Consider the following 26,190-nt stretch of genomic DNA (forward strand, 5'->3'; position numbering starts at 1 on the left):
GTGTGTGAACGATTTCATACGAGGTTAGGATCCATAAGTGTGTCCAGGGTTGAACTGAGGAGTGACACATAAACATCCAGGCAAGAACAAAAAAGTTCCCACTAAAGCTCTAGGTGAAACTCAAGGTTTGAACAAATTCACAAAACATAGAACTTCTTTGTGAATTCACTACCATTTAACTCTGTGAACTTCTTTGTGAACAAAGCTCTGTGGCTATGGCGGTTCTGTGGGTGCCCTCTACTCTCTTCACATCCTCTTCCTCTTCCTACCTCTCCATCTCTGCAGTTAGCCTTCCTTCCACGCTGCGCTCTCTGCGCACTCTGCGCCTCGGAGTTCTCAGGGGCACTCTGGTGAGCCTGTGAGCACTTCATTTTCCTTCCGCTCATCATCTTTGCGCATTTGCAACTTCCCATATCCCTCTGTCTTGTTCTTACTTAAGATCGGCCAATTCTTTGCCTCTCTCACCTCATGATTATCAGGAATCCTGAGGTGGACATGCGCTTGCTTAGCTGGTTTGAGTTCTCTCTAGTTTGATATTGATTTCGCCCACTTGATGTAGAGAAGGTGCTGCAGTTTTCAGAACCTCGAGAAGACGCGTCCCGTGTTTTGTGCACTTAGACCAGAAGATGGCTCCGAGAATTCGGAGTTGGAAGAAGCCCGCCAAAGAGTTCCAGCCAAGTCGGAACTTTCCCTTGAACATATCCAAGAAGCTCGTCAAAGAGTTCCAGCTGAGTCGGAACTTTCCCTTGAACATAGCGATTCGTCTGCTACATATGGGTTGGTCACAGGGTTAGCAGGATTGGGCTTGGCAGAAACTCTGTACCTGACTTATACGAAACTTTCTGGTGGAACTATATCTTGTCCGATTGGCGGAGGCAGCTGCAACGACGTGTTAAACAGCGATTACGCAGCTGTCTTTGGTAAGCTCCTCCTTTGTTTGTCTTAACGAGGGAAATCGTCTTTGCGTTATGTGAGGTGTGGCATAGAGTATAAAGCTAGACTACTTGCCAAGGGATACACTCGTCTAAGATTACACGTTTCTATCTAGAATCAAATTGAATCAATTGCCAACGGATGCTCTTTTCTTAGAGTTTGTCGTTATTAGTACGATAGACCTCTATTAGTATATTACACTTATGCCAAAGATGTTTGCAACGTAATGCGGCTTCATAATTGTGAAATGCTTGCATCTTGTAATTACTCCTGTGAGTCATCGGTCTATTGTTTTAATTCGAACAAGTGTAACACGATGACCTCTTGTATTCATCATTAGGATAAGGGCAACCCGTGTGTCTCGTAGAGCAAAGACAGCTACTTCTAAAATGGATTGGTATAGAGCTACTTCTAAAAAGGGTTGGTATTGAGTGGCTGGAGAAATGGAGAATCAAAGATGAAGAGATACTAGAAGGAAAGTTGGCAATAAGGGACTTGGTAAAGCAGAAAGTTGTGGATAAATTATCAAGAACCTAAAGAGAAGATAACTCTTTATATGCAAAAGAGCAATGCTGGTTAATGGTGAGCACCAATACCTACTAAAACAGAACTTCTTAGTGTTCAAAAGACGGATGATCTGTTGGATGAGAGTGAGGTCTCATGACCTAGTATTGAGACTGGAATTTGGAGGAATGTTAGTAGAGAGGACAGACTGTGCAGGGTATGTGATAGTAAAGAATTGGAAGTTAAAGAATATGTAATATTTTTCACACGTCAGAGCATGCCATGGCTTGCATAGCTTGGAACCAAAAAATGTCCAAAATCTTTCAACCAGCAGCCAAGCAAGTAGTGAATTTTCTGAAAAACCTACTTGATCATAGGAAATTGTAAACACATAGGAAGTTTTCTGAGGCTAGTCACTAGATTTCATGATATGGTACGATGTTGAGAAGAGTAAAATTGTAGTGTGAGTAACTGTATAGAGTTGCAACTGTGATTGTGCTTTTTTGGGCCATTCCATAGATCCTATTGGGTCTTCATTGGGTGTTTATACAAATTTCATTTCATTTCATCTGTGTGTGTGTGTGTGTGTGATATCTCTATGCACACCACCTTGTACGCCCCCTGAGTGGATGTTTTTTGCTGCCCATAGACCTGTTGGTCTCCTATGGACATGAATAGACTTTCTTTCTTTCTCCCCCCTCCCTGCCCCCTTAGCCCTGAGAAGCAAAAACTTTATTGGTGTAGTGGACTCTCTCTCTCTCTCTCTCTCTCTCTCTCTCTCTCTCTCTCTCTGTGTGCCACCTGCCCCCGTCCCTTTTCCGAAAAGAATAAAATGTAAAAATAAACAAGATCCATTACTCTTTCTGCATCTCCATTTTCCTGTGATGTAAAATTGTTCATTTATGTCATTCTATGGGTTTGAGACTATGGGGACTTAAATGCTATTGACGTTCTATACTGCAGGACTACCACTCTCAGCGGTTGGTGTGCTCGCTTATGGCACAGTGTCCTTATTGGGATTACTTGCAATTTCAAAGGTCTCAGTGAAAGTAGTCGGTGTTGATTTGACACGGTGGTTTCTCCTGGGAATCACTGGTGCTATGGCCAGTGCAAGCGCATATTTCATGTATATTCTGTCAACAAAGCTGGAAGGAGCTTCATGCGCCTATTGTGTAGCATCGGCTTTACTGTCTGTCAGCTTGCTTCTTCTTAGTTTACGGGTGCGAGGCCCTTTCTTCGGCCAGCCTTGGAACATGCATTGGAAATGTATGTTGAAGGTAGTAGATATACTGAATTATATAGGGTCTACTTATGTTAGAGTTTGAACCTGTTAACTCACTCGTATAAAATTGTATGGGGATGGGAATTTCCTGTCATCGAGCAACAGAGTTTCAGCTCTAAAGAGATCAAACAAGTGGCTGGATTGCAGCTAGCAGTAACTGCTTCAGTGGTGCTAGCTTTATCATCGGCATATGCAGACATTGCTCCTGCATTGAGTGGGTCAGTTGATGCTCACTCCCTTGAATCTCATTCTGGTCATGACTGTTGATATTTTTTGTTTTACTTGGATGTGTGTTTTAGGACCTTAAAGTCACATGGATGTAACGTAGGGTTGTATTGTTTAAAGGTAGACATTTGTGTGAGTCATTAAAGCATGCATTAGAGATTCTCAACTTTATGTTTCTCCCGATATTTGCTCTGTATGGCTAGTCATGTTCATGACCAAGACTCTAGGTTTGGAGGCTGTAGGATGAAAACCACACAGTAAGTCATGATGTCAAATTTGCAGGCTGTGGGTGCACTTTTTAAAATAGGCCTGCATGCATTCAAGCAACTTTGGAAAATTGCCTGGGCATCGATTGAGAGATCCAAATGCTTACATAATGAAGGGTGTAACTGCAATAACACGGTCCTTGCTATGCCAGAGCTGTTTATTTGTGTACACCTTCTTACAATGATACTTTCTAGTGCAGCATATATCTGGTTTCTTAGGTACTGAGAACTGTGGATGCATTGTTCTGGCCCAAATCTTTGCACTGCAGATCTGCAGATATAGATCTTCCACCTGTGGAGCTCCAGGTTACATCAAGCTCGAGTCCATTGAATGTGTCTCTTGCAAAGCATCTTCAGTCAGTTGGAGCCAAAATGTATGGTGCATTCTGGTGTTCTCATTGTTTTGAGCAGAAGCAGGTGTGTTCTAATTTCCCTAAGTTATGTAGCTGGATATGTCTCTGCACCTTCGCACAGAATGTGAAGGCATACAATTTTCATATTCTCTACTGATTTGTGCTCGTCAGAGGATGTTGTAATGTCAATATTGCAGACATTTTTATTAGAACAGTGATTAGTCCGTGTGTTTTTGAGCGTCTCTACTCGTCTTTTAAGTTTCTCGGAATGTGTTTCTGCTAGCTCAACCACACCAGCTAGGCAGCTGAGGCAGAGCAGATTAGTAGGGGGTTACACACCTTTGTATAAGGCAAGGCCTGTCCTGGAGCCTCTCTGGAGTCTGATGCGGTCATTTACCTGTTTTTGAAGGCTACTGTTTTTTCAGATTCGCAAAGCCAATAGGCATTTAACTTGCAGCAAAAGTTAGGTTCATATGCTTGTGTACCCTCTCTCTCTTGTACATTGCCTGATCTATTGCATCAATTATGGTGCATTTATTTCTCTTGTTTTGGTCTGCAAATAAGAGTGTGATACCAGCTGGTTTCTGCTGCTTCTTGCATAGGGTTTTCTTTGATATAATCATCACAATTTTCAGATGTGTAGGCCTCTTTCGGTGATCTGAGCTTTCGTAGAAAAGGGGGTAGGGGCAGATTTGGAGAAAGGGGATTGACTAGCAGAAGGGGAGAGAGATAGGGGAAGAAGGGAGGAGAAGGGGTAGGAGAGAGAGAGTGAGGTAGGAAAGAGAGGGAGAGATTGAAAGGGAGTAGGGAAGAGAGGGAGAGAGGAGTGAGCGTAGGCAGGAAGGAGGAAGGGAGAGTAGATAGGATTAGATGTCATATCAAAAAGTAAATAGTAGGGAGTGGATGGAGACTTATATAGTCCCTCCACATTTTCCACCTAAAGGACCTCTAACTTGGCCCTTTTTCCCCTTCATTACAGCCATCCCTTCCCATAGAATTTTGCCCTCAAAATTTCACAGCATGGCTGTCCAAAAGTGTGTGAAAGTGCGGATTGTGCTCTTCTCATGCAACGTGGAATTAGCAAAAGATCAAGGGGGACCAAACCATAGAAGAAACTCCATGAGAAACATACAGTAGGCAATCTATTCCAAATGCGTGTACTCAACAATACATGATAGGCCTCTTATATAGAGAGTGCCCTTAGAATAGTCAACACTTGTGGGATCCTCTGATCCACATCTCCCCTTGTGGATATCCTTGATCCACATCTCCACATCATGTAGTCCACATCCTAGGGTGGCTACTTAAATTCTTTCCTATACCATACCTTAGGCTCTAATATGTGCTCATGGCACCATATCTCAACACCTCTTCTTGTTGCCATGATCCATTGGCTACCGCAAGGTGGTCAGATGTGAGTTTACATTCCATCACCTCCCCTTAGTGCATGCATTGCTACTTAAGGTGGTCAAGTGTGGTTTTTACATGTCAATACCCTTGGGTGCTTTCATAGCTACTTTCAGGTGGTCAGGCTTGATTTGCAAACGTGTGGGCTGAAGGTAAGGCTTTTGCTTTTCAATGCATGATGTCGATGGCGTTCTCTTCTTTGCTTGATGTAGCTTGATGCAACATGCTTTGTTCTTCCATGTGCTTTAATGCTTTATGTGTGGATGCCATGTTCTGTGCTACGGTCATCTCATGCACTTGTGCTTCCGGCATGCTTTTTGCGTTCATGCGTTGCTTTAGCATTTATTGCAAAGGTCTTACCATGAGCTTAGTTTTGCTTCAATGGCAGTGTCTAATTGCTAACAATGATTTTGATCTGACAGGCGCGTAGAGCTCAAAAAGATGATCACTTTTTCTTTTTGGAGTGTGTGCAAATTTATCCTTGATTGCAAGTTATGCCTTGTCGAAGTTTTTATGAAGAAGAGGTGGTCTTTGGTGATGTGGCACAGGCTGTTCACATGTAGCTTACAAATTGTGCTTGGCAAGGGGTTACTGTGCTGAGGTGGTCCTATGCCATGTGGCAGTCTTCTGACCCAACCAGAACTTAATCAAACCTATAGAAATTGAACCATGGTAAAATGTAAACCTGACACTGGCCAAGACCTAATTGTACGACTAACCCAAGGTGAGTGGCTTATCTGCCACGTGTCTTTACCATTGGCTGCCACATGTCCTAAGGTTACCACCTTAGAAAAGAAGGAAATGGAAGCTTTGAAGCTTTTGTGCAGACGGCGACGCAGTGAGGACAGATATGGCGCTGCGGGCGTAGAGAGCGAAGAAGAATTCCGACGTTGGGCCGGTGGGAAACTCTTTGGAATTGCGTGTCTCGCTGCACTAAGGTTCCGTTGAGATCTCCGAGGTTGTAGGGAGCAGGCCTCTCACGGAAGACGACATAGCAAATCTCCCATATTTGCATGCTGTTCATGGCGGCCTCCTCCTCCCCTGCTCCCGACCTTTCCTCGTCTACAGCTTACGAAGACGACACTCCCGTCCTCCCCCAAACAGAAGCTCCACCAGTCAATCTCTAGTTGCGGACCTCGAAATATTATCGGTTCTTCATGGTGATGCATGAGCGCTGGTGCTATCGCCCGTGCTGGATCTTGTGGTCGGTTGTGTAGTCTTTGTCATGGATTGTTGAGCGTTGAAGCTCGTGTTTGTAGATGGAGCTGTGGATGACAGAGGAGCACTTTTCAACCAAAATAAATCAAAACGAGAATACCCAACTATGTCTAAAACTAATCTAAGAGAACTAGACCTATGCTTTGATACCATGTGAAAGTGCAGATTGTGCTCTCCTAGTGCAATGTGGAATTAGCAAAAGATCAAGGGGGATCAAACCATAGAAGAAACTCCATAAGAGATACGGTAGGCAATACTCAATCTATTCCAAATGTGTGTACTCAACAATACATGATAGGCCTCTTATATAGAGTGCCCTTAGAATAATCAACACTTGTGGGATCTACTGATCCACATCTCTCCTTGTGGATATCCTTGATCCACATCTCCACATTATGTAGTCCACATCCTAGGCTGGCTACTTTAATTCTTTCCTATACCATACCTTAGCCTCTAATATGTGCTCATAAACTACTAATCAATCCGGTAGGAGATAGGGGTGGTCTTGGACAATGCTTTCTAGCTGCCATGAATTTTCATCCTCAGGGAGTCCTCGCCACTTGATAAGATACTCTACGTAGGCCTTGTTCCGGAGTACATGGTCTCTGAAACCCACGATGCGCTCCGAGACATAGAGGATGTGGCTCTCTTCATCCATAGGTGGCAACTCTGGAAGAACATGGACATGCTGTCCAACATGTGGTTTCAGCAAAGATACATGGAAGACATCATGGATCTTAGAGGTATTGGGTAGCTCCAACTAATATGCTACCTCTCCAACCTTGAGGATGATCCTATAAGGATTGTAATACCTATGAGCAAGCTTTGTGTTGGTATTACCTTTCAGCGAGGCATAACGGTACTTATGGAGATACAAATGCACATAATCTCCCTCTTTGAAAGACAAATATCTCCTGCATTCATTTGCATATTTCTTCTGCTTGGCTTGGCTTGCATTCAAGCTACATATTCCTTTTTGCCAACTGCAGAAGGGCATCCATCCTCTCCAAGTCATTCCGTGCTTGCTGATTTTTCACATGTCACCAATTGAAGAAGGCATCCCGACCTTGCATCTGTACATTGCCTCAAACGGGCTCATGCCAATGGAGAGATGCTTGGTACTGTTGTAGCAAAATTCAGCAAGTGACAACCATTTATCCCAAGACTTCTGAGTATCATGACAAAAATGCCTCCTCCCATTTGTTCACCCTTTCCGACTGTCCATCAGTCTCAAGATGGTAAGCAGTGCTAGGTGTGAGTAAAGTACCCATTGCTGTAAATATCTTCTCCCAAAAGTGACCCATAAACTTTGCATCTGTCACTGACAATTTCCTGAGGGAAACCATGATGCTTTAAGACATGTTCAATGAATTGCCAAGCAGCCTGCGATGCTGAATGCTGGGTCTTAGTGGGTATGAAATGGGCCTGTTTTGTCATTCTATCCACCACAACAAAGATGTTGTCCCATCCCCTCTTTGTAGAAGGCAATCTTGTGATGAAATCCATTGCTATGTGCGTCCATTTGCCCTTTGGAATGGGTAATGGCTGCAATAGGCCTGTGGGTAATGTTTTGTTGGCAAGGCAAGCATTCAGCCACGTATTTAACCACATCTCTCCACATGCCCTCCCAGGTAAAGCTCTGCTTGATTCTTTCATATGTTTTAGTGATACCTGAATATCTAGCCATGGGAGAGGAGTGCATTTCTTGCAAAACCAGCTGGCGGTATTTTGAATCTGGCACTAAATAATTCCTGTCTTGGCACCACAACAGTCCATTATGCAATTTGAAATCTGGATGACCCTGACTAGAAGGCTTCTGCAAATCTGAAAATATGAAAGCTGATTTAGAATTCTGCATATACTCTTCCTGAATGCCATGAATCCACTCCTGATATATGGTAGAGAAAGTAGACAAATTGCAAGCCCACATCTTGGACAAGGCATCTACAACCACATTTTCCTTCCCTTTTCTGTACTCAATGTCAAAATCATAGGATTGGACTGCAGCCAACCACCTCTTTTGGCTGGGTGAGCAAGAATCTGAGTGTCCTATGATCTGTTTTCACCTTAATTTTACTTTTGTACAGATAGTGGTGCCATTTCTTGAAAGCATGCAAGATAGCCAGCATCTCTTGATCATAAACATGGAAATTGAGTTCTTTGGCATCAAACTTCCTGCTTTCAAAGGCTATTACCCCGTCTTCCTGCCTCAGAACAGCCCCCAATCCTTTGCCATTGGCATCTGCCTCCACAATGAAAGGATGCGAAAAATCAGGGCATATCAAGATAGGTGCATGAGTGAGAGCAAATTTCAGGTCTTCAAAGCTGCGTTGTGCTTCCCTTGACCACCCAAAAGCATCCTTCTTCAAGGGGTCAGTAAGAGGAGCTGCCCTCTTGGCAAATTTGCGAATAAAGTGCTTGTAGAAGGAAGCAAGACCTAAAAACCCTCTCAACTGCGTGGGATTTTATGGCTGTGGCCAATCTTTGATGCATTTCACCTTTGCAGGATCCACCCGAATGCCTTGTCTACTCACACTCATAATATGCCCGAGGTACTCAACCTCCTTTGCCATAATAGTGCATTTGCTGGCTTTTGCATAAAGCTGATGCATCCTCAAAATTTCCAGCACATGCTTCACTTGCTTAATGTGCTCTTGTCTATCCTTGCTATAAATGAGGATATCATCAAAGAAAACCAACACGCATATGAAAAGAAGTGGCTGTCTTGTTCATCAATGCTTGGAAGGTGGCCGGTGCATTAGTCAATCCAAACGGCATCACCTTGAATTCATACAAGCCTCATTCTGTGCGGAAGGCCGTCTTGTGCTCATCTCCTTCTTTCACCCTGATTTGATGATAACCAGACCTCAAATCTATCTTCGTGAAAAACTGAGCACCCTTGAGTTCATCCAACAGGTAATCTATCCTGGGGATTGGAAACCTATTCTTGATAGTGGCCTTATTTAGATCCCTGTAATCAATGCACATGCGGTATGATCTGAGAGGGGGAAGAGTAGTGGAAGGGAGAGAGAGTAAGAGAGTGACACTCTAGTGCGGGTGTGAAGTGATAGTGAGCCACACCACAAACTCACTTATGTTTTATTAGGATTAGGTTTACCCTATGACTGTCTTAAGACAGTCATAGGTGTCCTATCTTTAATTCTTTAATTAAGGGTTGGCAATGTGCCTTTACCCCCAACAACCTCCCACCTAAAGGCCAATGTGCCTAAAGGGGAGAAAAGAATAAAAATTACAGCAATATACAGTTACTGTATACAGGACCATAAAGTAAGAATGGTCTCATCCTAATCCCATGATGTGGCGGCAATGTGCAAACCGCTCTGTAGGCAAGCTCTTAGTGAGCAAATCTGCAGGATTATCATCAGTATGTACTTTCACAAGCTCAAGACGCTTGTCTTCTAGTACCTCCCTGATGAAATGATATTTCACTTCTATGTGCTTGGTCTTCTGATGAAAGACCGGATTCTTTGCCAACATGATAGCACTCTGACTATCACAATGCAAAACTGGCATGTCACCTGTAATGCCCAAATCTCCCACCAGCCGAGTAAGCCATATTGCTTCCTTGCAAGCCTCAGTGGCTGCAACATATTCAGCTTCTGTGGTTGACAGTGCAACGCATTTCTGCAACCGAGACACCCATGATATAGCACCTCCTGCAAATGTGAAAATATAACCGGTAGTAGACTTCCGGTTATCTGCATTCCCTGCATAGTCTGAATCTGTAAAACCATGCACCAATGCATCCTGCCTACCATAGCATATGCACAAGTCTTTGGTACCTTTGAGATACCTCAAGACACCTTTCACTGCTTCCCAATGCCGCTTGCCTGGATTTGCCATATACCTGCTGATGACTCCCACCGCAAAAGCAATATCCGGACGAGTGGCAACCATGGCATACATCAAAGATCCAACTACAGATGCATACGGAACCTTGGCCATTTCAGCCTTATCATCATCTGATCTGGGGCTGTCCTTACTGCTGAGTTTTAAATGTGGAGGCAACGGGGTACTAATGGACTTCCCCCCCTCCATTTTAAACCTCTGCAGTACTTTGTCAATGTACTCTTTCTGTGATAGAAACAAAAGTCCCTTGGACCTGTCACGAGTAATACGCATGCCAAGAATATGATTTGCATCACCCAAGTCTTTCATGTCAAAAGACTTATGCAGTTGTTTCTTCAAAACACTAATCTCATGCTGAGATTTACTGGCAATAAGCATGTCATCCACATATAGAATGAGTAGCATCAAACTGCCATCCTTTGTTCAGAAAAGCCTGCTCTATTCAAGAGCCAGAAGCACTCTCAATGGTGCTGTTTTTACTGTCAGTAAAAATCTGCAGCAAAACAGTAAATGTCCCTGCAAATATTGTACCTTCTGACAAACTGTTCTGAGCTCAAAAAGGCATAGAAACAGTGATTTCAGACTGCTGTTGCTGCTCAACAAGTGCTTAACAGTGCACAATCATCTGACAAAACCACCAACACTGCTGTAAACACTGCTGTAAACACTGTACTGATCACTTCTCCCACCTCAGATGAGGTATGGCACTGAGTTAAATTGCAGAAACCACTTGACAAAAACACCCCAAAAACAGTAAATGACCCTTCAGCCTGTCACAAAACCTGCAACAGTAAATGGGATAAATCCCAAGCAATCACCCTTAGACCAAGGGGAGAAAATGCATCTGAAGATCTCTGTCGGTAACCCAAGTGGTATCAAACAAAGTCTGGGCAAAAGCCCCTTGATCTGACACCTGAATCAAGTGGAGAACACCTCAACACTGAGGTAGCATGCAATATGAAATCTCTCTGACACTTGTACCTGACAATGTGCAATGCATAGACTGCCCCTGTGTACTCAGTAACAACACAAATCACAACGTACAGACACCAAGAAGAAAATCTTTTGAGCACTGTCAACGATGGGCAGTTAGGGACCGAGTAAACTCGATGCGCCCTGACCAAGCGTGGCTCAACTGAGATTTTCAAAGTGCGTACAAAGAATGTGACCTGCAACAAATGTCACCAAATGCACTGCGGAAATAAAGCAAATGTGTGCTCCCTGGCTACACACTGCCTCAAGGCATAGACTGCAAACACATCCAGGCAAAAGCCCTTTGAAATGGTCACCCAAAACTGAGAATTGCACTCAGTAAATGCATAGAAGCTTCTGCAAAACAAGCATCTGACCTTCCTGAATGACAAGTAACTGCACAAACACCACCACTGTGGCACAAGTCACCTCAAGAGTGAGTGACACGAGAGTACCTGATGTACCTCAACAAATGCACAGTATACTGCTAGAATGCTTCAGGAATATGCCTCTTCCAATCAGAAAATGTGCTGTACTTTTCAGTACCTGCAAAGTACCTGCTGTACTTTTGTCCCTGCAGAGTACCTGTGTACTATCGGTGCAAACTTCCCCCAAAAAAAAAATCGAGATTTTTGCAGCAAAAGAAAAATGCTGTACTTCTGTACCCAACTGATGTCGACGCCAACCGTACAAAGTTGTACGGCAGTCCGTACGGCTGTACGGACTGTCCGTACAGCTGATGTATGAACTGCTGCAGAAAACACAGCAGCTATGCTGCTGTACTGCAGTAGGTTGACGACGCCCACGCCCGCAACGAAAAGCCTGCAGCCCTACGAAAAATGCGCCGCCTCAGATCTGCCGTACGAAATGCGATACCCTTGGAGGTGACCCGCGAAAATGCACCGCGCAGAAGTCCTACAGCCCGCGACCGCGCCCTCACTCATATTCCCCTCGAAAACGCGCCGCCGTACGGCTCTGCGCCCTGGTCCGTACGGTCGTACGGACGACGTACGGCCGTACGGATCTGTCCGTACGTCCGTACGGTACGGATGAGGTAGGGGGAGAGAAGGCTTGATAGGTTCTGATACCAGTTGAGAGGGGGAAGAGTAGTGGAAGGGAGAGAGAGTAAGAGAGTGACACTCTAGTGCGGGTGTGAAGTGATAGTGAGCCACACCACAAACTCACTTATGTTTTATTAGGATTAGGTTTACCCTATGACTGTCTTAAGACAGTCATAGGTGTCCTATCTTTAATTCTTTAATTAAGGGTTGGCAATGTGCCTTTACCCCTAACATGATCCATCCTTTTTCACCAGAAGCATCGGAGAGGCAAAAGGAGAAGTGCTATGAGAGATGAAGTTCTTCTCAAGCAATTCCCGCACCTGTATTGCCACTTCCTCCCGCTCAACCTTAGAGAGACGATATGGGGCTTTGTTTATGGGCTTATTGCTAGGCTCTAGAACAATGGCATGATCCACATCCCTCTTGGGAGGCAATTGGGATGGCATATCAGCAAATACATCAGCAAACTCTGATAGCGACTACTGCAAATCACAATCCTCAACACGGGGAATGCTACCCCCCTGAGATATTGACACATTCAATGCGTAGAGGGCATGTTCCTTCCTGAGCCCTCTGGCTAACTACCTTCTTGAAATGACCTGCAATTTAGGAGTGGCAATGCCATGCAATGTTACAGTTCTACCCTTGTGGACAAGCTGAGTGATAGGGCATTTAAATCCATGCTGATTTTACCCAAAGATTTCAGCTAATTGCAGCCCAGGATAGCATTTATTGGGCCATATCCAGCGCCAAGAGATCCCTAGCAAATTCATAATCCTCAGAGAGCTTGATCCTTACATCTTGGCAACAAAATTTACTGACCAAATGTTGTCCATTTGCCACCTCTACTCTCAGCCCATGATCAATCTCAGTAGCAATCAGTCCCACCTTCTGTAAGGTCTTAGAATTGATGAAATTATGAGTGCTACCACTGTCCACAAGCATGTGAATAGTCTTGCCATTAATTTGTCCTTTCAATCTGATAGTTTCAGCACTTTTGGCACCCATCAAGGCATGAGAAGAGATAACATAAATGGCTTGTTGCGCATCCCAATAGATTTGCTCTTCGTCCATAGGAGCATTGCCATTTGCATCCTCTCGCGCAAGAAAAGGCATAGCAACCCGATGCTCCACATGAAAGATTTAGGCCAATGGCCTCGCATGTTACATATGGGTTGAGTGTCATCAGAATGAAGCGAAAAGGTGAGTGGGAGAAGTACAAGAGGGAGAGAGTGAGAGAGAGAAGACTCCAAAATGTGCGGGTGTAAAGTGATGAGCCACACCACAAACTCATAGGTTTTATTAGGATTAGGTTTTTCACCCTATGACTGTCTTAAGACAGTCATAGGTGTCATATCTTTAATAAAGGGGTGGCAATGTGCCTTTACCCCAACAACCTCCCACCTAAAGGCCAATGTGCCTAAAGGGAAGAAAAGAATAAAAATTACAGCAATATACAGTTACTGTATACAAGACATAAAATAAGAATGGTCTCATCCTAATCCCATGATGTGGCGGCAATGTGCAAACCGCGCTGTAGGCAAGCTCTTAGTGAGCAAATCTGCAGGATTATCATCAGTATGCACCTTCACAAGCTCAAGTCGCTTGTCTTCCAGTACCTCCCTGATGAAATGATATTTCACATCTATGTGCTTGGTCTTCTGATGAAAGACCGGATTCTTTGCCAACATGATAGCACTCTGACTATCACAATGCAAAACTGGCATATCTCCTGTAATGCCCAAGTCTCCCACCAGCCGAGTAAGCCATATTGCTTCCTTGCAAGCCTCAGTGGCTGCAACATATTCAGCTTCAGTAGTTGACAGTGCAACGCATTTCTGCAACCGAGACACCCATGATATAGCACCTCCTGCAAATGTGAAAATATAACCGGTAGTAGACTTCCGGTTATCTGCATTTCCTGCATAGTCTGAATCTGTAAAACCATGCACCAATGCATCTTGCCTGCCATAGCATATGCACAAGTCTTTGGTACCCTTGAGATACCTCAAAACGCCTTTCACTGCTTCCCAGTGCCGCTTGCCTGGATTTGCCATATACCTGCTGATGACTCCCACAGCAAAAGCAATATCCGGACGAGTGGCAACCATGGCATACATCAAAGAACCAACTGCAGATGCATATGGAACCTTGGCCATTTCAGCCTTATCATCATCTGATCTGGGGCTGTCCTTACTGCTGAGTTTTAAATGTGGAGGCAACGGGGTACTAATAGACTTCCCCCCCTCCATTTTAAACCTCTGCAGTACTTTGTCAATGTACTCTTCCTGTGACAGAAACAAAAGTCCCTTGGACCTGTCACGAGTGATCCGCATGCCAAGAATATGGTTGGCATCACCCAAGTCTTTCATGTCAAAAGACTTATGCAGTTGTTTCTTTAAAGCACTAATCTCATGCTGAGATTTACTGGCAATCAGCATGTCATCCACATATAGAATGAGTAACATCAAACTGCCATCCTTTGCCCGTTTGGTGTACAAGCAATGATCGGTTTCACACCTATGATACCCTTGGGACTGCATGAAGGCATCAAACTTCTTGTACCATTCTCTTGGCGCCTGCTTGAGTCCATACAAGCTCCTCTTGAGCTTACACACAAGCTGCTCTTTCCCTTTAACAGCATATCCCTCTGGCTGACTCATATAGATCTCATCATGGAGATCTCCGTGAAGAAAAGCAGTCTTCACATCCATCTGACATAAATCCATGTCCTCATGAGCAACAAGAGCTAACACTGCTCTCAAAGTAGTCATCTTGACTACAGGGGAAAAGATCTCATCAAAGTCAATGCCCTTCTCCTGCTTAAATCCCTTGGCAACCAATCTGGCCTTATACCTCGGTAAAGCATTTGAATCCACTTTGACTTTGTAAACCCACTTGCATGGCAAAACCTTTCTGCCTGCAGGTAGCTGCACCAAGTCCCATGTATCATTTTGAAGTAGGGAGTCCATTTCAGATTGCATGGCTTTCTCCCACTTCCTTTTCTCTGTTCTTCCCATAGCTTCCTTGAAGCTAGAAGGCTCACCACAATCTGTCAGCATGATAAAATCAGCCACATTATTGGCTCCTGGAACAAACCTGGCAGAGGCCGTTGTACACGGTGTGTAGAAACGGGGTTAAGGGCAGAAAAATGGAAGGGAGAGAAAGGGAGGGGAAGGAGGCACAGAGAGAGAGAGAGAGAGAGAGAGAGAGAGAGAGAGAAGACAAGTAGGAGGAGGGAGGAGGGAGCGTGGTAGGATAGATGCTACATCCAAAAGTCATACAATGAGTGGTAGATGTGGACTTACATATAACTCATACTAGGGTACCACTAAATTAGCTCCTTTCTCCCTCTTCATTACAAGCATCCCTTCTTATAGAACTTTGCCCTCAAAATTACATGCTCCAGCTGTCACACAAGGGTGCTGAGACAGGTAGAACTTTCCATTTGATGAGGTACCCAGCGTACACCTTGTTGCAAAGTACTCACAATGCGCTCGGGTACATAAAGGATATGATGTGGCAACTCTCGAAGAATGTACACACGCTGGCCTACATGTGGTTTTAGCAAAGATATATGAAATACATAGTGGATTTTGGAGGTGTTCGGTAGCTCCAATTGAGATGCTACTTCCCCAATCTTGCAGATGATTTCGTAAGGGCCATAATACTGATGAGCAAGCTTTGTGCTGGTAACGATTTTTGTGGAGACCTAATGCACATAATCCCCTTCCTTGAAAACCAGGTATCTTCTTCGTTCATCCATTGTATTTATTCTGTTTCAGGATCTTGCATGTTCTTTTTAGCCAATTGTAGAAGAGCTTCCATCCTCTCCAAGTCATTTCGTGCTTGCTGATTTGACACAACCACATCTGCAATTGAGGAAGGCATTCCCACGTTGCACCCATACATTGCCCCAAACGGGCTCATGCCAATAGAGAGATGCTTAGTGCTGCTGTAGCAAGATTCAGCAAGTGCAAGGCACTTATCCCACGACCTTTGGGTGTCATGATAGAAATGCCTCAGGTTTCCTCTACTAGTTCACCTTTTCAGACTGACCATCAGTCTAAGGATGGCTTGTAGAGCTAGAGTGAGTAAATAATTCGTGCCAGAAATGGCCTGTAAATTTTGCATCTCTATCACTGACAAATTGATGAGGAAATTCCTGATGCTTAAACACCTGATTAATGAACTGCCAAGCAACGTATGATTCTGAATATCGGGTCTTAGTGAGTATGAAATGGGCTTGTTTTGTCAGCCTATCCACCACTTCATAGATGCTGTCCCACCCCAGATCTCTAGAAGGCAATGCTGTGATGATATACATTGTATCCACTGCCCATTGTCCCCTCAAATCGGGGGCTCACAGGTGGGGTCAGTGAATTCTAACAGATGCAAACTAAAAATTTTCAGCACTTATTTGACATCCTCGCTTGCTTTTGCTGTAAATGAGGATGGCATCAAAGAAAACCAGCACATATAGGAAGAGAAGTGGCTGCAATATTTTTTTCATGAGTGCCTGAAAGGTGGCCGGTGCATTAGTCAACCGAAATGGTATTAGTCAACTCATACAAACTGCTTTCCGTGCAGAAGACTGTTTTGTGCTCATCACCCTCTTTCACTTTGATCTGATGATAGCCCGATCACAGATCTATCTTGTGAAGAATTGAGCACCCTGATTGGAGCCAGCAAGCTTTTCCCTACCCATTGCGCCCCTTGCCTCCTCCCCTAGCTCTCCTTCCTCCTTCCTTTTGATGTCTCCCCTTCCTCTCTCTGTCCCAGCTCCCTATCCCTCCCCCCTTGTGGTCACCTATGCTGTTTGGTAGCTCGTGGAGCCTATGGTAGCAGCCGCTTGCTATTCGTGCCCCTTGAAACTGGTCGTTGAGCAGCCCTCAACCATGCATCAGTTTGAGGGAAAAATTATATTGGTTTACAGTACTGCCGTGCAAGGAACGGTTTAAAGCGCGTTCTGTGACAGGGCTTTGATGGCCGATATATGTATGGACTTAGGTTTTGCCCAAAATTACGGAATCTGCATGGGAGCATCGTGGCAAAGATTTGACATATAGATGACCCCTTCCAAGGAATCTTTTTGCAGCAAACAGATTTTGTTTGTCTTTGGAGCTTTCTTGGGGTTCTGCACTGAACAATCCCAACAAAAGAAGTTTTGTTTTGCTTTGGTTTTTATAGCATCTATGATACTTCCAGAAAACCACGTCAAATATGCTCATGCTTTTGGCAGATTCTAAGGTCACAACGGTGTGTCTCCTGCTTTTTGCATGAATCATAATAATTTTCTTCTGGAAACTTGGACTTTTTTACCGTTGTGCAATCATATCCATGAGATCTTTCTTATTCTTCCAGGTTTGTAGTATTTGAAATGTGGACACATTGCTCTGCTGATTCTGTTCAACTGGTCAAGTAAATTTTTTTCATGTGGTAGCCATTTAGCTGGTCCAGGGCAACAGGAAAAAGATGAGGAACTAATTATGACAATTGATCTTCATCATGCTATTGATGCAGATATTTGGACGGGAGGCAGTGAAGTATCTAAACTATGTGGAATGCTATCCTGAAGGTTACAGGCGAGGGGTGAAAATTGCAAAAGCTTGTGAGGAAGCAGATATTCAAGGTTTTCCAACATGGATCATCAAAGGGAAGGTAGGAGTTTTATGCACTTGAAGTGCACATAAAGGCTTTGTGAAGAAGTGGTTTGATTGCAATGCTTAATCTGTAGTTTGAAACATTGGGCCTGTATTGACTACTAGATTTGTTTTTTTAGGTGCTTTCAGGAGAGCAAGAGCTGTCAGAGCTTGCACGTGCAGCTGGGTTTGATGGATTTGATAGTATGAAATGATCAAGTGCTGCCCCAGTCATCCCTTGAAAGATAAATGCAAGTTAATGTATGTTTGTATTTATCTTGATGGATATGAATCTGGTTCCAAGTATGATCAGATGTTTCGAGCCCATTATATTTAGGATTGTGTATAGCTTATCAAGGATTACTGCTACATACTGTAGACAAATTCTCTGTTGTTCTGTCTAGGTGGGGAAACTGTAAATGCTTCATTCAGTACCAACCCGAAATCCCCTCGTCCTCTTCCCCTTCTTTTTGTCATGGCTTGACAAGGGACCTATGGTATGAACAGATGCTTTGTGTCGAGAACTTCCAAGCTTGTGAAGAGAGGGTGCTCTCTAAAGCTGATATCGCAGGCTCACAGTTGTCTGCGTAAATTGTTACTGCAACATGTCATGGGATTTTCCTCCACTCACAAATTCTGGCTTCTTTTTAGGTTTAGGCTCTCTTATTGTCTGTTAATGATTTGTATTATGAACCACAGCATTGAGGATGATCGTTGCATCCATTATATCTAAACAGGAATGCCTTCAAAATTTTGAATTAAGGACCATTCTAGTAATTATACACTAACTTAAGACTTTGCAGTCAGTCTACTAAATGCATCAAAATTTGTGGTTCATCCAGAGTTGCATTGTGCATACTGCTGTGATTGACTATCCGTATGTGCTGGTATCTTGTTGTTTTCACGTGGATTGGTGGGTCTGATTGTAAAGTCTGATTCTAAAGCTCATTGGTTTGCCAGATACATGAGTACATCTGATGGGTATTGGTCATGCTTTATCGAATGGCTAGATCTCCCCCCACACTGCTCTGCCTCTCCCATCTTTTACCACAGCTTTAATTATTCGGGCAGGGCATCATGAGATACCTTGTGTAAATTCCAGTACCAGCATGCTCAAATAATTTTGCTTTAACCTCTAAAAAGTTTTATTTGCCATGAGAGGTGAACTTTGTAACAGAGACATATGCTAGTTCTATAATTTGATTTCGGAACATCAAGTTTTTTGGGTTCATTTGGAGCCTTAAGATACCTAGATTCATTGCAGCGTCTGGTCCTTCTCTAACTGATATCTCAAAGTGGTTGAGTTATTGCTTCAAAGCCATATTAGTGACTGTCCATGAACTTCGGAGAAACCTATTCATAGAGTTTGATGTTCCACTAGATTTAAGTTGGATTTTGAATGATTCGGTGGGACTTATACTAGTTGTATAGTTTTTTACTCCTCTGGGAATGCAGGAGAGTAGTGTACCCCAATTTTGCTTCAAACATTTTGTCTTACTACACTTTACGCTGGAAGATTTGAAGTCATGAATAGAAAAGCTTGTTTCACAAGTTTTCAATTACAAAATTTATCATAGTTTTAAGAGTTCAGAAGTCAGCTTTGCATTTTGACTTTTGTGGGATGAAATATAAAAAGCGAGACATTGATTATAACAATTGCTTCCCTGTGTTTGTCTTGGTGTTTCTTTTATGTATATTGGTTTATCTTTTATCCCTTGTTAGCTTTTTTGGCCTGAGGCAAGGTCTAAGCTTTTTTATGGGGAGTGCGCAAGTGCGTTCTAAGGGAAAGTATAAGGCCATATGTGTTGCACAAATAGGCTTAGGATTTAGCTGGCTGCATTGATTTTTTCGCCGCCTTCTATTCGTGCTTTTGTTGGGCTGCTGGTTCTTGTCGAGTTGCGTGGGTGTTTGGTGTTCTTCTCTCTTTGTCCTCAATCTCGTTCATGATTTCTTGTTGCTGCTTGGGTGGGATACTGACCAGCGACAGCAACAAACGGAATGCACAAAAGAAAGAAGAGCCAGGCATGAAGCATGCATCCATGCACGGAAGCACAAGCACAAGCACAACAAAACCTCTGTAGTAGCTAGGAGGAACTACAGCTATTGACCTCGAAGCATACTACACAGAAACCAAAAAAATTTCGACAAATCGCATATGCGAAACCCAAACAGTAAGACCATTCCAAGAGGAACAGCAAGACCAAGCTCCATGCAGGATAATGCTGTAGCAGGAGCTATTGGACTTTCCTACTCAGAGCTTCAGAAAGATTTGCGCAACTCGAGACCAACTTCGATGCAAGACGATCGACCCATTCGTGCATGCATCCGCACAATCACGACCAAGCCATTGTAGAAGCACTTGTAGCTATGCGGCTTTCCTACTCGCACTTTCACAAAGAGTTGCACAGCTTCAACACTTTCGTCGTCAACGACGACGAAATCGAAGCAGCACAAACAAGACCACCAGCACTAAGGTCAAAGCAATACCAAAGAGAAGAGCCACCGAAACAATGCTGGAGCCTTCTTCGTCGTCGACGTCCAGACCGGAGTAGCACAACTAAAACCACCAATACTAAGCTGCATGCAACACCAGAGAGAAGAGCCATCGAAAGAATCGTGGAACGATTCGCTCCGTAAATCCCCAAGTCCGACGCGATGCACCAACAGAATCACCAACAAACTCTAGTCAGAGCTCTTCAGAACAAAGTCCAAATCGAAGCATGCAAGTTCCTTCAGCAGCGACCAAAGAATAACGCACTTTGACCAACACTAAGGTCGATTGTAGAGAGCTTGTATCTGCTGTCTGTGGTTGTGTGAGTGCTATCCAGGGCTTGCTTGCTGTTCGTTTCTTCGGCCTTGAGTATGGAGCTTGTGCATGGCACTGCACCTAAGCAGAAGATCTTGGCGTTGAGCTTTTGTATTCGACTTTTCTTGAATTCCACTGATTGGAAACGTTGTCTGTGCTTCGCAGGAGAATCATGGGTGTTTCTTCTATCTTGCTTAGGTTGGGGTTTACTAGTTTTTCTGCATACATTTGTATCTGGTGCATTGGAGACGTTGCACTTGTGTTGCATGATTTTGATGTGTCATTTATCTTTGGATTTTATGTAGAAGCAGTGGGTTGAAGTTGGGAATGGGTTCCAGTTTTTGAGAGGATGAATGTGATTGTCGAGTTTATATGAAGCAGTCTTACGACAAGCATGGTAGATGTGCTCGGTTGACATTCGAAATGCTTTGAGATGAGTAGGAATTGTGTAAGGATATCGTTGATATTTAAAAGGGATTTTGATTTTTTGATGACAAAGTTATAGAAGCGAACCTTTTGAGTTTTTAGAAGGAAAGTTCTCTTTTGGATTTTCTCTTTGAGAGAGAGAGAGATTTTATTCCTGTTTTTTTGAAGATTTTGTCTCTTGATTTGCTTCACAACAAGATTAACCCAATCAACATAATGCAATGTAGGAATACAAATCAACCGAGGGGCTATAATCATGTGGTAGTGATCTGAATGAAAAAGTGAATAAGACAGAACCAAGAGGTGTTTACTTTTGCGCAGTCACCTTCGTCCTTCCTTTTTTATTTCTTGAAGTCTCTACATGTAGTTGGAGGCCATTTTGTAGCAGTTTGTTGATTGCCAGACTTGAAATCTGTGGACCTCTCTTAATGGTTGGAATTAGATGTGAACTCTTTGTAGGGTCGGAGAAATCATTCTCAGATTTATACATATCTTACAAAGATGCTAATAGGGATATAAGGAAAGCTTGACTTAAGAGAGGTTATGTCGTGTATGGAAGTTTCTGGTGATTGCTAGATTTCGAATGCCTGCGCCTCTTCTTGTTGATGTGAAGCTGCCATTAGATGTAAAGCAGATTGTGTTGTGTGTATTGACGACAACAATTGGAAGCAACATGCTGTCAAAATTAGATGGAATGATTCTTACTGTGCCAACAACTCAAATTGAGATCGATGCGTTCAAGAATAGGTTTCATTTTAGGTTATGGGAAGAATGTAAGTTCGTCGAGTGCATTATTTGTGTAAGGACTGCTTCAGGCTTTGTTTACCTTGAACTGATGTCAGATGCTTTTTAATGTTTATAGAATCGTCTTCCATTTTGAACTTTGGTAAATTGCTAGTCTTTGGAACTTTGCAAATCGTTCAGTCAAATAGTGTGAAGATTTGAGACTATTTTCAACACCAATGCAACACCAACAAAATGAGCTAGCAAGAGCCGAGGTAGTATTGCCAAGAGTGTTCTCAGTATGTTGGAGTGTAACCCTGCAGGCCAAAACTCTGTGACACATCGCAGACAAGTTTCATCCTCCATGGTGCAAGTAAAGATAAAGTTCTTGGACTGGAAGAATCGTTTGCCTCACTCTACTCCAAGAGCTCAATGAATGCAAAGGCTCTACTTACTGCTGTTAGAAAAAAATGGTGCATTCTTTGTTATCAATCAAGGTCATATTGTGGAAATTTGAAGCTGTTGAACGAAGCGCTTGTTGCATTTGATGTCTCATGAAAGTCTTTTGCATGCAATAGTTTGTTTCTCTGATATGTGGATGTTTCTAAAGAGTGGTAGAACCTATAGTTGTAAAGGATACCTCATCAAATCTGCACCTGTAGCATTTGACTTGTTATTGCCAGCACTTTGACTTTGTAAGCTTTATGTAGTGTTAAATGTCTTTAACCATAGTCGTATGTTGATCGAATTAAGGAAAATATATTCAGTTGAACCTTTCCATGTAACTAGACGACCTTCAAGATCTCTTGTAATTATATTTTCGTACTGGAAATGAAGAAGAATTTTGATGACGTTGAGAGAAGGTAGTTGGAATTTACTTGTCTTGTTGAGATACATCATTGAGTGAATTTACTAGAACGTGTGTGAGTGAAACTTTGTAATATAGACATCAACATGAGTAAAGTTTGTTGTAATTCAAACATCTTCTTGAGTCAACTGAGTAAAGTTTGTTGCAGCTTATGATTCCAATTAACTAAAATGCCTTACATATCATTTGTAATGAGCTTTTCCTTGCATTTTAATTCAAGACAAGTTTTGAATAAGTAAAGGTTCTCTGATCTTAATTATATTGTTTAAGTGGGAGATCTTAGGGGGTTGTTTTTGTATTTTTAATAAAGTGGAACTTTCTTGATTTATTACTTTGATTCCCACATGGGATAGTAAATAGGCTTACGTTTTTTTTTGTGTAGCACCTGTGTATGCTATCCTTTGCCTTATGTGTTTTGTTAATCTAATCGAATTGGGAAGATTTCTTAGTCGATCATGTACAACAAGGCCTAATTTGACATGAAGAAGAAGAAAAGTGGTGACATGGTTTTTGCAAATAACATAGGATTGTCGCTTAATCTATCAATCTATTGGTGCATACGGGCTATTGCTCAACGTCTCAATTGCACCCCCTTAAACTAAAGTAGGATTGGTTGGGGTTTACTAGTTGCAATTGGTCTTTGACTTAATGCGTTAGCTGGATTGCCTCAAATAGACTATAGGATTGTCACTTGGATTTTCTTAGATTGGTTCATTTAATGCCTTTATCCAATGTCTTTGATGAATTTCATCACGTAAAAAATGGCCTGAAGGAAAGTACTAACATAGTTTTTGCAAACAGAGTAGGTCTTTATGTGTCAATTGCATCAAGGTTGTTTCTTTATGTCTCAACTGCATTTCCTTAACCTAAGTAGGATTGGATGGGGTTTACTAAATTTAATTGGTCTCTGACTTATTGCGATTGCACTGCCAAATAGACTAGGGTTGTCACTTGGATTTCCTCAGATTGGTTCCTTTAATGCCTCTATCCAGATATCCATGGAAATCTACATGTGTGTCTTCAGTGAAGGCTTCTCATGGTAGTGCAAGTACATGTGGATGTAATAAGGCTAGTTCTAGTTAAGGGTTTTGTGTTTTGTTGTTGTTTGAGGAGCAATCATTGCAATTCACAAGTGTTGTAGGGGTCCATGGATCTAGTTTAGAAAAGCTAGGGTCCGTTGTGTCCTTGACACACTTTCTAGCTTCGTTCAAAGTCATGTTCAAAGTGCTTTGGGGTACATGGATCCAGTTTAGAAAAGCTTAGGTCGATTATATCGTTGACACAGTCTTCATCTTCATTCAAAGTCATATTGTAAGTTTCTAGTGATAGGATCACTCAATGCAGAAGACATTGAGACTTTGCAGGTTGACTTGAACCTTCTGAATTATTTCCTTGTAATAGGAACATTTTCTTGGTTCAGTCACACTTCATTGATGACCAATATTGTAAAGACAAAGTAAAAACAGTGGTCATCTCCAATATTGTTGAAGAACTAGACATAAGGATGATCACACTATGCCAATGTGGCGATATTTTTTCAAGAATAAGGGAGATGATTTGCAATGAAACAGATACAAGACATAGGATTTCCGATTTCAATGGTGCCTTAAACAAGTTTAAATTCAACAACATTTATCCATCATATTTCTAAAATATAACCGTGAAACTCATGAATTGGAATTTGCTACAAGAATCTTTAGAGAATTGGAGAGAGGACCTATAGTGGAAATACTACTGGGAGCAATCCTAGAGTGATCCTAGTCATTGACATGCTTGACATTAATTTATATATATTCCCAGGTAGAAGTCACCTTCCTTGTCAACAAAACATGCACATTGGCTTGCAAGTGAATTAGACCTTCTGAAAACATTGCTGCAAAATAGAGCAGATTTGCTCGGGCAATTCGTTATTAAATTTAGAAGGTTTTCTCTGAAAGCTTTAATGGTAGACAAAAAAATCAAAGATAAAATCTACAAAATGCAAAAAGAGCAAAGAACTTTGAAAGTTGCTTCAATCATAATTTTGTTGAAGTAGCTCAATAAAGAACATGAAATACTCAACCTGTAATAGACACACCTTCACATCCATGCATTTCTTATAAAAATTTATTCTTCAGAAAGCAAATTTAGACGCTAAATGAAGCTGGTCTTTTATGCTCAACTCTACAAAATTGGCAAAATGACCAAAACACTATTTCGAGAAGCATATACCTATGCTGCAAATGTGCTAAGTGCAAAATACCAAAACATTAAAATATCAAAGTTAATTTCAAATTCAATATTACCATGCACACAATTTTGAGAATGGAATTATGAAGGCCAATACTATGCGGCATTGTGATAAACGCCATGGCAAATGTAGCAAAAGCATAGCAAGCACTGCCATGCTTTCTAAGTGATGAGGCATGCATGTTGGTAGGAATCAAGCATACTGTTACATAAGCGAGATTGTTTTGTTACGGTTATTTTGGACTCAAAATGGGCCTCATAAGGAGTGGATTAGCAAAATAAACTAAGAACTAATAAGGCCTATAGAGGGTCTCATCGCATCCATTTGAGTCCACAAAAGTGCATCTCCCTAGGCTTTGGTGGTCCCAAAGAGTGCACCTCCCTCTCCCAATTGGAGCCCCCCCCACTTGAAAAGCTTTTCCCCTCTTCACACCCCAAGATGGTCCCCATTCCCAAAAAGTATATCGTGGGCACTACTCCCCCAAAAAATCCAAATTTTGAAAGTGCCAAAGATGGTCCGGAACCCTTCTAAACCTTCCCTCAAACATGCCTATGTACCTAATTTTCATCAACTAAATCCTACTTCTTCTCACCATAATCACATTCCAACCCCTAAATCATATGGCTTCTCACCACAATCACTTTTCAACCCCTAAATCCAATTTCCTCTCACTGTTTTGTTCGTTGAAAACACACTTTCTTCCATTGATCATATTCTACCCTATACTATCTAAAATCTTTGGTCCTTTGACTTTTAGTCCAAGAACCTATTTTTGGAATCCTCTCATGGCTCCATTAGAAGATCAAACCAACAAGCCGCAAAAAGGTACCTTGCACATTGAAGTTGCACCAAAGTACAGTAAGACTCGTAAATGTCATGGCCACAAGATTGTAAACAAAGAAACATCAGATCAAAGACGATAGCAAGGAGAAAGTCATGTCAAGTATGGAGGGTTAGTGGACTCTATCCAATAGATCCTTTAACAGGTGCTTCTCCTATGTCCAGAAATGTGAGAAGTTTGATTCAATATATACGAGATGGCATTTAAGACTTACTTGCCTATTAGAAGTGCATTGGTCATACTCATGCTAAAGCCCAATTCACCAAGGTTTACTTGTTGAGGATGGAAGGAGAAATTAAAAGACTTAAAGATGATACTATGCATAATTGCCATGAACAACTAACCCAAGAATAAAAATAGCGTGCTAGTTCTCAAATTATGAAAGTGAGGGAACAAGGGACAATCACAAGATTAATCGTCGGTGATAAGATTGAATTGTTAAAAGAGATGGTCCCTCCAGAAATAACTTGCACTCCAATAAAAAGAACCCCTCTTGGTTAGAAACATATGATCAAGGTTGTGCAACCAATGGAGAGCTTGGCATATGGTGGTAGAGCAAGGAA

At 42.4% G+C, this 26,190-nt stretch overlaps 1 protein-coding gene across 4 annotated transcripts; it reads left to right on the forward strand.

Moving 5' to 3' along the window:
- Positions 1-85: 85 nt before the first annotated feature.
- Positions 86-18,491, forward strand: LTO1 (NAD(P)H dehydrogenase (quinone)s). 4 transcript variants are annotated; one of them, XM_087384126.1, is made up of 8 exons: positions 86-358; positions 565-920; positions 2,401-2,714; positions 2,825-2,937; positions 3,480-3,627; positions 17,615-17,752; positions 17,874-17,994; positions 18,138-18,491. In XM_087384126.1, the coding sequence occupies exons 1-7, from the start codon at positions 216-218 to the stop codon at positions 17,946-17,948; spliced, it is 1,287 nt and encodes a 428-aa protein (XP_087240252.1). In that variant the 5' UTR covers positions 86-215; the 3' UTR covers positions 17,949-17,994; positions 18,138-18,491. The 4 variants fall into 4 exon arrangements, with proteins under 4 accessions (XP_087240252.1, XP_087240255.1, XP_087240251.1 ...); XM_087384129.1 differs by having other exon boundaries at positions 2,401-2,657; positions 17,874-18,491; XM_087384125.1 differs by having other exon boundaries at positions 17,874-18,490.
- Positions 18,492-26,190: the final 7,699 nt, after the last annotated feature.

The sequence above is a fragment of the Dipteris shenzhenensis genome, chromosome 13, assembly GCF_047967505.1.
Source record: "Dipteris shenzhenensis isolate YYH24624 ecotype China chromosome 13, Dip_SZ_1.0, whole genome shotgun sequence".
NCBI classification, from domain to species: Eukaryota; Viridiplantae; Streptophyta; class Polypodiopsida; order Gleicheniales; family Dipteridaceae; genus Dipteris; species Dipteris shenzhenensis.

What these genes read in the sequence shown, in the direction of transcription:
- LTO1 (XM_087384126.1), top strand. Translation starts at nt 216, where the DNA reads ATGGCGGTTCTGTGGGTGCCCTCTACTCTCTTCACATCCTCTTCCTCT. An exon ending in CGATTACGCAGCTGTCTTTG is followed by an intron (nt 921 to 2,400) that starts GTAAGCTCCTCC and finishes TCTATACTGCAG; the next exon opens with GACTACCACTCTCAGCGGTT. An exon ending in ATTGTTTTGAGCAGAAGCAG is followed by an intron (nt 3,628 to 17,614) that starts GTGTGTTCTAAT and finishes CTATTGATGCAG; the next exon opens with ATATTTGGACGGGAGGCAGT.